The following is a 12534-nucleotide window of genomic DNA, read 5'->3' as shown; positions in this document are numbered from 1 at the left end:
GAAACCCCTGTGTGGGGAGCAACACTTATCTCTGAATATCCAACACCTGGCTGCTAAAACGGCAGCATGACTTTTGAAAGCATCTTTCTGAGAGTCAGCTGGGTCCCAGGGAGCACAGGTCAGAGGTGCTGAAAGCCTGAAGCAATCTCACCTGTCACATGAATGCCTAATCCAGGGTTAGAGCAGCAGCTTGTGCAGGTCACCTCTGCCTGGCTCTGTGCTCACCCTCCCGAGTGATGCAACCACCAAGGCTGTTTGTCATTGGATCCATAAAAACAAACTCCAGTCACAACTTTCAAAGTCTCTCCTCTTCCTATGTTAGAAGAAGTATAAATTCTTCAATGTGATTGTTCCTAACAAGGCAGTGCCCCAAGTCCTTTGCCAGCACAGGGTACATGAAAGAGTCAGTGGTTTCAAAGTAGGGAGGAGAGCATGGGAGTGGAGTGATGCAGAAGTTAAAGACTTTTTCACTGCCCTCCTAAATGAGGATAAAGACCAAATTAAATAGGAAAGGCTGAAAGACAGGAAAGGAGAAAGCACTTCAGTTTAGAAGAAAGAAAAGAAAAAAACACTTGCATAATCTTCAAATACAACCAGTAAACTTATACTGAATGGAATGTTTTCTTTAGTCTTCCTTAAGCCAAAATTTCATCTATTCAGAACTGAGCTCTGAATTTCTTAATAAGGTCACTGGTAACATGCTTCAGATCCTCTCTCCATTCTGACTTTACCACCATCTCCTCTGCTACTCTGGTCACCTGTTCATCCATCTCAGCCCTCTTTAACCACCCTGAAAACACCTATTGCCACAGCGTCTTGTGCTAATAAACTCAGGAACACTCAGCAACCTCCTCACAGCAAAGCCTGAGCTGTTATTAAAACCCTCCCATCTCCCAGTTACACCCTGCCATCTTACCTGTCCCTCTCCTCTGTGCCCAGCCACTCAAACAAACAAATTGCTTGGTCTTGGTGACATTATGAAAAGCTGGTTTTGTTTGCTGTCAGTTCTTCACTTTCTCATTAGATTTTCTCAAGTCTAGTTACACCTTATTACAAAATAAAGATATGCCTGTACCCTCCATGAAGTGTGCTGCCCTTCTGGTCAACTGCTCCTCCAAAGAAACACACCAGGAACTCAAATCATTTTGAACTGTAACTAATTGCCAATTTTTACACTTCATGTAAATAAAATAAGCCCTTCATGCTTATTTTACGTAAACAGAAATAGTGGAACTCTCCAAAAGCTGTTTCTATTTTGGGAATAAGTGTCTCTGTCCACTGTCTATGCCAAGTATTTTGAGATGCCTATTGATTCCAGATGGCTCCACAGGGCTGATCCCCAGGACCAACAGCCAGAAGATGATTCATCACTTCTCAAAGTTCAGTACAGCACCCATGTTTACAAGTAAAGCTATACTTTTAACATGACAATTATGCCAACATTTTATATATTTCATCATGTTAAATGTGCACCAATCTTTCAGCTTTATGCCTCACATTACTGCTAGAAACACTCCTTTATTCAGTCTTAAATATTTCCCAAAATATTTAAGGAAAAAAAAAAGCAATACTGAGATATCTAGGCCAAGTTATTTTCTGAAATATAAGAAACCACTTAAGTAAAAAGTAATAGTCCTAAAGTTTTCAGTGTGCAGGTAAAAAAAATTGAAAGGTATCATTTTTTTAATAAAATATAAACTTGCATAAGCATTCAAACAAAAACATTTCACTATTTGTAATAAGTTTGTTCTTAAAAATCACCCACGCTTCTAATCAGCACTTTCTTCCTGGCCCACTACCAGACTATCATCACTGCTGGCAGAAGAAAGGGTCTGTGAAAATGTCAGTATTTCAAGGATGCACATCTGGTCACAAACAAGAGCCCACTACCAACAGAATGCTCAAACCAGCTCCCTCATTTTACAGCCTTACAGAGGACAAATGCCAGCAGTAGCCACGCTGAATTAAAAGAAGAAATGAAGAAACTAAGTTTCTCAGAATATTTAGCATCTGAAGCCTGTACCCCTGAAAACATTTAGCCCTTCAAATGGAAGTATATCACATTTAACATAAAACTCCACATTGCAGCAGTTTCAGTATCTGCCTGAACTTGCATGACACACTTAAAAGTTATAATAGCACTTTTAAATTTAAACTTATTCTACCAGGACTGATTTTTTTTCATTACATATTTAATATAATAAACTTATTTCCAAATATACTATGTTTATTCTTAAGCTTGCTAACTAATAGTTCTATGGTGCTAATAATAGACCCTAGTAGTTGTGCTGTGTTCTTCCACACTTTTCCCCACACTACAAATGCAAGCACAGTATATTTATTTTGTCAAGGAACCCTCATAACCAGGTGTACATGTATATTTTTACATACTCAAAATCCTACATTTTTTAAGCAGAAAAAGAACAAAAAATAGCTTGTATTTTTGAAAATACAAATTTATACTGCAGAATGGAAGACTCAAATTAGAAAAAAAGGAAGTTAATATTCTAAAAAGTAAACCCAGAGGACCACAAAGAGGCTCAACCACTGCACTTGCTCCATTTACATTTGAAATAAACAGTTCACAACAATACCAGCAGAACATGGAACACTTTATAAACAAGTATAATAACAGGACCCAAGGGAAAAGCAGTTCCCTAGAAGCTCAAATATTTTCCATGGATGTACAAGAGCTCAGCAAATTATAAATTAATCTAAAGGACCAAGAAGGGTAAACTAACAGAATATTGTCCTGCCTTTACAACTCTTTCATACCAATCCTGACCAAGTACAGAACACAAACCCTTTTCTGTATTTGCAACCAATTAAAGCTGCTTTTCAGAAGGATGTCCCTTTCAGCCAGAACTGAGGATGACTGGCTTTGTTGAAGTCAAGGATCTCCCTGACTCCAGGAAAACGCCCAGCTGTGCCACATCTCTTACTCTGGGTCACCAATTCAGTCTCCACACTTACTTCACTGTATCTGAATTTTAAAGTTCAGACTCAGACCAAGTCTGACTCTTGGTGTTTTCAACAACTGTTCAAAACAACAGATCCTCTGTGGAGCAGATTCATGTTTGAAGGGCCATGCCAAAATCAGAGCCATGCCTGACTAGGGAGTTAACCACCTTCTAACAGCACAGATCATCCTCATGAAGCAACAAAATCCAAGGCAGATTATTTTGTTCCAAAGAGGCACCCTCTTAAAAAACAGGTGCCACACAGACACTCCAAATGAGGTCAAGAGCAAACAGGTCTGAGTTAAATTAAGCATTAAATCCCTAAGTCACCTCGAAAGCAGAGAAAGAACATATTTTTAAAAAAATAATCTTTTACTACCCTTGCTCAACCTATAAACATGTGTCAGAAATATTGAAATATTTGTTTCTAGAAGGTTGAATTAGCAGAAGTTGGCACCTGCAGAAAGAGACAGGCACCACCAGCAAAAGGATAACAAGCCTTGGATTTTTTTTTTGTTACACAACTGTATGGAAAACTTTGTAGCTTGCCAGTTCAGAGAATACATGAAACAGAAGTAAAGCATTACACTGAAGTGTAAACTCAGTATGCCCTTATGATTCCATCAGAAAGCACAATACGGGAATTCTGTATGTATTCCAAGAAAATTTGTAAGAGAAAAGCAAAAAGGATTTTCTTTTCAACGACATTAGCTTACTTTGATTTCTCTTCTCTCATGAATGGATCATTTTAGCTTCCAGTAAAGACTGTGCTACACAACAAGCTCTTCAAAGACACTTCCAACAGACAACATAAATTTTTCTTGCTCCTAACAGGCACAGAGAGGCCTCCTCCACAACAAACTGGAATAGAATGGTTTTGGTTGGAAGAGACCTTAAATATCATCTCTTTCCAACCCCAGCCATGGGCACCTTCCACTAGACCAGGTGCCTCAAAGCCCATCCAAACTGGCCTGGAACCCTGCCAGGGAATGGACATCCACAACTTCTCTGGGCAACCTGTGCCAGTGCCTCATCACCCTCATAGCAGAGAATTTCTTCCCAATAGCTAACCCAAACCTATCCTAATTTAAAGCCACTACATCTTGTAATGTCAAATGCTTCTTTTAAGTGCTCTGCTGCTCCCAGCCCACCTGCAGCTAGAATCAAGGTTTAATGCATGTGTCACAGTGGAATATGTTCCCTGCTCCAGCTGAGGGGCTGATGATTACACCCACTACCCACACAACTATTTGCATATTTTAAGAAATTCTATTCACCACATAATTTCATGAGCAGCAAGGGCAGCTTTGGTAAGGAGAGGATGTTAACATAATTGCACATGTAAGCAACACACTCTGTGTGCTCCAGCATGCTCAGACTAACCACAAATGCACTCCTATTTGCAATATTCTCCTGCAGCCCTGTGGGAAACACAGGAGGCTGCAGCTCAGCTGGGGGTGGCAGCACTTTATGCACTCATAAAATCTTGTGGCGTTCCAAAATAAATAAAGACAAGATCACAACTGTACCAGTGTATGATTTAAAAGGCAACATTGTTATTATTACTCCCACTTATTAAACCATAACAAAGGTGGCCTGTGATCAACTTTAAGATCAAAGTCAAGTCTCAAGAGCAAGAATATTCTGAGTCCACTGTCCAAACAAAACAACACTGCATCCCCAAAGTATGAGTTACTGATGTCCTGTGTGATTTCTCACATGACTACACCAGTTGGAATATTTACCAATTACTCTGGAGGGGCTGAAAAAGTCCCTCTAACTTTAAAGGAGTACCTGCAGTACAGATGAACAAGTTCTTTAAGAATTTAATAGATTTCACTATTTCTAACCGTACCCCGAGAGGCTGCACACAGTCATTCCTTCAGACTCAAAAATCCGTGTTTCCTACTAAATGAAACCACAATATGTAACATCCAATTTATCAGAGCAAGACTGTGGTAAAAGTAAGTAGGAGATAATTAGCACACAATGGAATACAAATGGAAAAACAGACATGAGGGAAAAGAAAGAAGATTTGTACATACATTCATGTTTTCATACCACAAATGTCATTAAGATAATACTTAAAGCCTTCTTCACAACGAAGTATTTTACTTTTTGTGGCCCTTCACTAGTCATGACTTCCAGGACATACACTACATCCAGGCCCAAAGAAGAGAGATTCCAAAAAATCCCATAAAGTAGCTGTCATACAGGCTTATTTTGCACTCTGCAGAAAAAAAAAAATCCCAGAAACAGAATATTTCACAAGAAAGGTCTAAACATGGATTCATACACCAGAGAAGAGTAATTAACACATTCCAAGCAAGCTTGCTATCAAGACCTAGCCATAGCACTACATAAATCAGTTAACCATGGTATTTTAGAGTCTCCCAACAAGGCTAAAAAACACTTAAAGCTAAATCATGGAATCTTATTTTAATTCAAGGAATCCGGTTTTCCTCCCAGACAACAGGGACAGCAAAGAAAACACGATTGCCTTGCTGAGCCAGGACAGCACATTCACAGGACACAGCTCCGCGTGCCTCCCTTGTGCAGCCTGTACTTCCTTCCTGGAATTGAAGCAGGAGAGACATGAGCCCCATCAAAACACCTCCATCAGCTTTGAATAGTCCTGAGAACAATTACGAGGCTGTCAGAGAGGAAACTGCAGCTGCTGTGTCTGCACGTAAGGTGTAGTGCTGAACCTGCCTAGGGAGGGCTGAGAGAGATGCACTGTTGTGTGCTCCACTGGGAGAGCAGGGGCATGAGGGGCCAGGGAAAACACCAGAGTTACACACAGCACGGCAAACAGCCCAGCACGGCGGGACAATCCCAGCCTGACAAGCGAGATCATGAAGCCCATGCACACGGGATGGGAACAAGGCTGCATCTGAGGGCTGAGGTGTTCACAGAATCCCAGAATGGGTCACAGCTGGAAGGGAACATAGTGGGTCATCTGGTCCAGCCTCCCTGATTCAAACAGGGTAATCCCAAAGCACAGGATTGAATCCAGACGTTCCTGAATATCTCCGGGAAGGGAGAATCCACAGCTTCTCTGAGCAATCTGTTCCAGTGCACGGTCACCTGCTCAGTAAAGAAGTTCTTCCTCATGTTCAGGTGGAGCTTCCTGTGCATCAGTTTCTGCCCATTGCCTCATCTCTTGGTGGTTGGCACCACCGAGAAGAGTCTGCTCCATCCTCCTGGCACCTCCCCTTTAGATACTTGTACACATAAACGATGTCCGCTCGCAGTCATCTCTTATCGAATCTGAGCACTGCCCACGAGGCTGCTGCACCGGTACCTGTTCCGAGAGAGCACTCCCGAGGAGCACACCCATGTCCTGCGTGCATGCACAGCATCTCCATCTTTCCTGAAGGCACGAGGAGATGGAAACCCTCCAGGGGATCAGCGCTGGGATCCTCCGGCTCTCGCGGCCCCTCAGAGAAGGGGCACTCACCCCGCTGCCCACCCGAGACAGGCCCCCGAGTCCCTGCGGACACTGGGGAGAGGGGCAGGCAAGGACAGCGGGACAGAGCGGGACAGCCCGCCGGTGCCCGGGGACAGGGCTGGAGCACCGAGCAGTGACAGGTCAGCGAGGGCCCGCGGGGCACGGCGGCACCTACCGTGTACTCCCGCACTTGGCTGTGGAAGTTCTGCTCCCGGATCGAAACCTCGTCCGCTTCCATCCTTCATAGTACCGCGGCCCCCGCGAGCAATGGCGGCCGCCGCCGCCGCGCCTGCTCCTGCCCCGCCGGCGACGAGCGGGCCACCATGGCCGGAGGCAGCTCGGCTGCTCCTCCGGGCCCCGGCAGCGGCTGAGGGGCCCCGGCTCCGCCGCTCTGTCCCCGTCCGGCGGGCGCGGAGGAGGAGGAGGAGGAAGGGCGGGAAGCGCCGCCTCAGCTCCTCCTGCTGCGTCACCGCGCAGCGACCCCGGCGGGGCGGCGGGGGCGGGGTCAGATCGCTGGGGGCGTGGCTTAGCCTTAACAGAAGGGCGTGCGCGGTCACGCCCAGGGGCGGGGCTAAATGCGGGAGGGGGGCGGGGCTAAAGGCGGGAGGGGGCGGGGGCCGTGAGGGGGCGGGGCCAGGGCTGACAGGGGGCGTGGTGGGGCGGGGCTGGGGCGGGGAGGGGCGGGGCTGGTTTACCGGGAACGCCGGGGTCACGGAATCACTGAATTTTTCGGGCAGGAAAGGCCCCTGGGATCATCGAGTCCAGCATACGACCGAGCGCCCCCGCGTCAGCTAGACCGTGGCACTAAGTACCACGTCCTCTTTCCTTAAACACTCCCAGGAACGGTGACTCTCCCGCCTCCCTGGGCAGCCCATCCCAACATCTAATCGCTCTTTTCAGTGAAGAATTTCCTCCTAATGTCCAACCTGAACTTCCCGTGGCGCACCTTAAGACTGTCCTCTCATCCTGTCGGAAACAGGCCAGCTGTTTGTGCCCGTGTGGGGACTGGCAGGGACAGAGAGCCCCTGTGTGTCCTGGGGGACGTGGGAGGAGGGACACTGAGCGATGGGACAGGAGGCTCCCGGAGAGAAAGCAAGGCAGGAGGCAGAGATGGGAATGGGGAGAGCTGCAAACCGGGGCCCTACAAGGAGCTCCCCAGTGAGGGGAGTGGGCAGAGCAGTCTGGACCCGGGGGTCACTTGCAAGAGTCACAATGAGCAGCCCACGGAGCCCTTAGACGGGTGTGGGCAGGGGAGCAGGACAGCCACCACTGCCACTGAACCCGTCAGGGCAGGAGGGAGCCGGGGCTGTTCGGCTCCAGTTGATCCTCCTCAAACTCAGCAATGGAAATGCATCAGAATTTCCGGTTTATAAGACTGTACTTAAAACTTCAGTCATAACTTGTATTCCAATTTCCCGGAGCAGGTTTTTGTCATTGAGTGATTTCTGCCTTCTCTGGTTTTTGCCCAAATGCTGTGGTGAGAAGGTACAACCCCCCATTATTCCCTCTTCCCTCTACATGCAGGGGAAATCATCTTTTTTTCTGAGTTTGCAAGTAGATCAATTGTCTAAATACACACAGAAGACTATTAATCTAGGACACACTATAAATTATAGATTATGGTTTAGCAAATTTAGCAAATGAAACTTTTCAAACCAAGTATGTATCTCTAGTCTAAAGAAGTTTCAAAAATAAGGATCATCATTTTCTGCTTATTTACAACTATTGATACATTATAGATGTTGTCAATGCCAATTATAATTCCGATTATATTAATTCCCTAGCCTCTGGCCCAATTTTCTTGGTTAAAATCAGATGGTAAAGTATTTATGAATTTTTAGAGTTAGAAAAAGTAATCTGTGAGTGATGTATTTCCTGTAGTCCTGAATGGATGCAGAAGGTCCTGCAGCTTCAGTATGGCCACAGTTCCACCCTTGTTCTTTTGATACCTGTGAAGATACAGAGAAGATATTTGCAGGCACCATCATGCCATGGGAGTGACAGGCCAGAAGTGTTCCCATGCTCTCTCCTCTTGAAGCCCACTGCTCAGGGAGGGAGACTTTAAGTGTTCACTGAGGCTGCAGGAAAAGGATACCATTAAATGCAGACTTGAAGGAGCAGGGAGCACAGCCTTTGAGCTGCTTCTTGGGAAAAGCTGTCCTACTTCACAGCTGTTTTCTGCACAGCACTTGATTCTGTCTGATATTATTACTTGTCTGGGGTTTTTTTCTTCGCCTATTCCCATTTGCCCTCAATCTCCTTTTCTTCTTCAGGTGCTGAAAGTGATGAAAGCATCCCTAGTTTCCAAGATGAATTTGACAGAGAATTAGGCGTCTAGTTCAAGCCTAGTTCTAATTTTGGCTAGAACTAGGCTAGTGCTGTTCTCTGCTCAGGAACTGGTCCAGACTGAACTTCAGTGTAACTGAAGGCAAGTTTATAAGTAGACAAAATATCTTTTATTATAACAAACCCAGCTGGCAAGAACAGATAACTGTCTGGCATGTGCAAACCTGACCCCAGGGAAACCAAATTCTCTTAGAGCTGCCTATAGGAATACTGGAATAGAAGAGGATCCCAACTTTCATCATCTTATATAAAAGACCCACACAATAAATGGCAATGTTATTGGAGCCAGGCTGTTAGGAACTGAGTGTTAGACCTTCACTGGATTTGTAATGAAGAGAGAAATGCTGTCACCAGAGCAAACCCACTCCAAGAACTAGGGAGACCAGATGGCCCAGTCAAAGAGGAAAAACGGGAACAACCAGAGATTCAGCCACCAATCCAAGCCTGAGGTGAAGGTTAGTTCCTGAGCTACCTGAGAAATGACTCACCCACTGTCAAGAAGCTGCATTTCAAGCATTTCTAACTTTATCTGCAGACATACTAAACATTGGAAGATTGTAAGGAAAAATAACTATATTTTTGTAGTTTATAGAAATTAAGATTTAGAAGACCTGAAGCTTCCACTCCTACTTGGGCAATATGTTTTCTTTTTAATCTGCTGCATTTGAAGTAAACCTAAGGAGGAGATATAGTACATAATTTGTCTCATACTGTGGACTGTCAAGTTCTTTCTTCCAGTTTGAGCAGATGAATCATCAGAAACAACATACACAATTATATTTGCTGAAAAGGCAGGGGAGGGGTAGAAACAGCTTTGATCCTTTTTTGCAGAAATTACTGCTCAGTTCTGAGGTATCTACATCACAAAGGAAGGTCAGAGTAGCCACCACAGCAAAATCTATTTATACCAAAGGAAATTCAGTCTGAAGTAGGCAGCTCTTGCAAACTGATGAGAAGGCTGAGAGATGCATGCATTGATCTGATGGGAGTATAAAAGTAATAGTTTGAAGCATACTAGATATAAAACTACCAAAGCAACTCTGTGGTACTTTGCACCAGCGAGTGATTGAAAGACCTCTAGATGGTTTTCATGCCAGACAAAATGAGAAAGTGCTGGAGGGACTGTCCTCAGCCATTCTTAGGACCTCCTCAGTAACCCTAAGGGACCTAGTCTAGGTGTGAGCTATCTAGAAATAGAAATAATGTAAATAGAAAACTTTCTCATACTGGCAATGGACAGATACACACACACACAAAAGCAGTAATAAAAACCAGACTTCTTTCAAACTTACATTTGGTGGTGCCTAACCCCTCAGTGTAAAAGTTAAGAAGATTTATGGAATTTTGCTCAGTTTATTGCTTTTCAGCATAGTTTTAACACCATTTTGCAGCTCCAGGATGACCCATTAAGTATCTGGTACCCTGAATGCCCAAGGAGGGTTTTATGTGCACACTGTTACCTCTGAGATTTTCCAGATAAAATTGTTGGGATATTCAAGCTAATAGAAGTCATTTGAATTGTCAAAGATGGGAGTTTCTAAAGTTGGAACTGTTTCTCTAGGAAGGTTCCCTCAGAATTTTCTAATGGATTTTAAAGCACTCTTTAACTGTAAATGCAAAATTGGCACCATGCCTTTAAGTCTAAATTTATCTTACAGCATCTTGAATAGGTGATACTTTCTTTTCAAAACATCCTTCAGCCAAATGAAGCTTGAACTAAACAGAAAATAGGAAGTTATTCTCTCAGTTAATATGACTACTTACATACTTATATTCAAGATATTACCTAAGAATTGGTCAGATTGAAGCCCAAAGCCCACTTTAGTATGGTTCCAAGAATGACCACTGACTTTTAAGAGAACTTTGTGTACACACATGCCACGGATGAAATCCAGCAATTTATACTCAAAAGCCAATTACGGAAGACAAAAAGAAAGATTCAAAAGTTAAAATATCTGGATCATGGTATAAAAGAAACATAATGCTATCATAATTATGTACATTAAGTTTATTTATTGGGTGATTTTTTCAGTGTCTTATATTTGGTAAGCTAAAGGATAGCAAGAATTGTGTTATAACTTTAGAAATCCAGCTCAATCAGTCTTGGATCTGGATTCAACTTAAAATATTGCTGACCGACATTTCATTTCTATTCATAACTTATACTTTTTACTTATTTGCATTTTTTTTTGGAACTAAAAAAGAAGGGGTATTTTTGGTTCCACATACTTCCAGCCCATATTTTCATTGCATCAACTCAGTAACAATAACACCCCAGCTAAATGCTGTATTATAGCACAATATATATATTTTACCTTTTTGAAACAGCCAAGGGAAAGAAATTTAAATTAAAAATTACAATGTTGGCATGAAAAAAGAGGCTATAGACTAGTTTAGACTCACATAGGTATGTGCTGGATTTTATACATACATATATATATAGTAATAAATGTATTGATGAATATATACTCCCCCCAAAAGAATAAAAAGCACAATCAAAGTATTTACCATTTTGAACAAGCTTTTAAAATTAACATTTTAGTAAAAATCTGCACTATTTCTGACTTAAAGCTTTGTCCACTTGTAAAAAAATGTGAGATTGCTTTCAATAACAAGGAACTGGATTTAGTAATGAATAAAACCTCTTCTAATCCTTAAGTTTCCTTCACTGATAGGAGCCTAGAGTCAGAAAACCTGCAGTTTATTACAGTCAGAGGCATAAACTCCGCAGGAGTTCAGTGCTGTCAGGTAAAGGAAGCATAAGTCACATCATGAAGCTAGAACAGTTTCTCTTCCATATCTAGTCAGCATGAAGTGACTGAAAGCTCATTTTGCTTCCATTCACCCTTAATGGGTTTTTCATGTCCCACTGGGAGCATTCAAAGCACTTCTCAAATCAAAACAAAGCAAAACTCACACCATATTGCGGCTTAAACTTGATTAGAAATAAATGTAAGGTAATATTCAAGGAAATGCAGCTGCATCTGCAAGTCCAAGTTCACCTGCTATGTAGATATGAGCAAGGGCAGGGTCATTTGTTCCATGCTGTGTATCCATGGCTGTTTGGACTGATTCTTCAAATAGGTATTTATTGGTAAAATTCTGGAACTGCTGTCTGGGTCAATATTATTACAGAAAAACCAAAGAACTAAATCAACTTTTTTAAAAAAAATGTTCCTTTCACCAGTCTATGTCTGGTTTTAGCCCAGAAATTAGTGTTAGACTCAATCAGCCTCTGAACAGGGTTCAACTAGAGCAGATGGATGAAAAGAGGGAAAATTCATTACTTCTCCTTATGGTGTGCTCAATATTTAATTCCTGCTCATCACAATTCTCCTCAAAATCTCCTTCTCAGTCAGTTAAAAAGATTTACTCTAAGTAAATTTACCCTTTGAAGATTTTTCTGAACCGTGAACTTTTTTTTTCACCCCTGAATTGTCTCCAAACTTTTAACCTACTTATTAAAATGCAGACACAGGAAAGCAGTATTCTAGGCTCAGTTTCAGCAATTCTATGAAGAGATGTAAAATCACCTTCTTATTTTATGCTCTTTGTTACAGATCATTTAATCATTAGAGAGGAAAACAGCACACAGATTCAGAGGTGAAAAGCATGATTATTTTGCAGAAGTAAATGGAGTGTGCAGTTGAAGACATTTGTATCCACTCCTGTCTTCTTGCTGTCAGAGGTCTGGCTGTAGGTAAAAGCTGCCTTGTGGTTTTGATTGCCATGTCCACTTACTTCCTTATAGAGAGCCAAGCCAATTTTAGGGACATT

General features: G+C 42.7%; 1 protein-coding gene across 1 annotated transcript in view; it reads right to left on the bottom strand.

The window, feature by feature from the left end:
* Positions 1–6901, bottom strand: part of LMBR1 (limb development membrane protein 1) — a 67758-nt gene extending 60857 nt beyond the window's left edge. The window contains exon 1 of the mRNA XM_063415829.1: positions 6587–6901. Coding sequence (XP_063271899.1) covers positions 6587–6649 — 63 coding nt within the window. The 5' untranslated portion in view covers positions 6650–6901. The remainder of the gene's footprint in view (positions 1–6586) is intronic.
* Between the last annotated feature and the right edge of the window lie 5633 nt (positions 6902–12534).

The sequence above is a fragment of the Prinia subflava genome, chromosome 1, assembly GCF_021018805.1.
Source record: "Prinia subflava isolate CZ2003 ecotype Zambia chromosome 1, Cam_Psub_1.2, whole genome shotgun sequence".
NCBI classification, from domain to species: domain Eukaryota; kingdom Metazoa; phylum Chordata; class Aves; order Passeriformes; family Cisticolidae; genus Prinia; species Prinia subflava.
The sequence above is the reverse complement of the archived record's forward strand: the minus strand, read 5'-3'. Positions and strand labels throughout refer to the sequence as shown.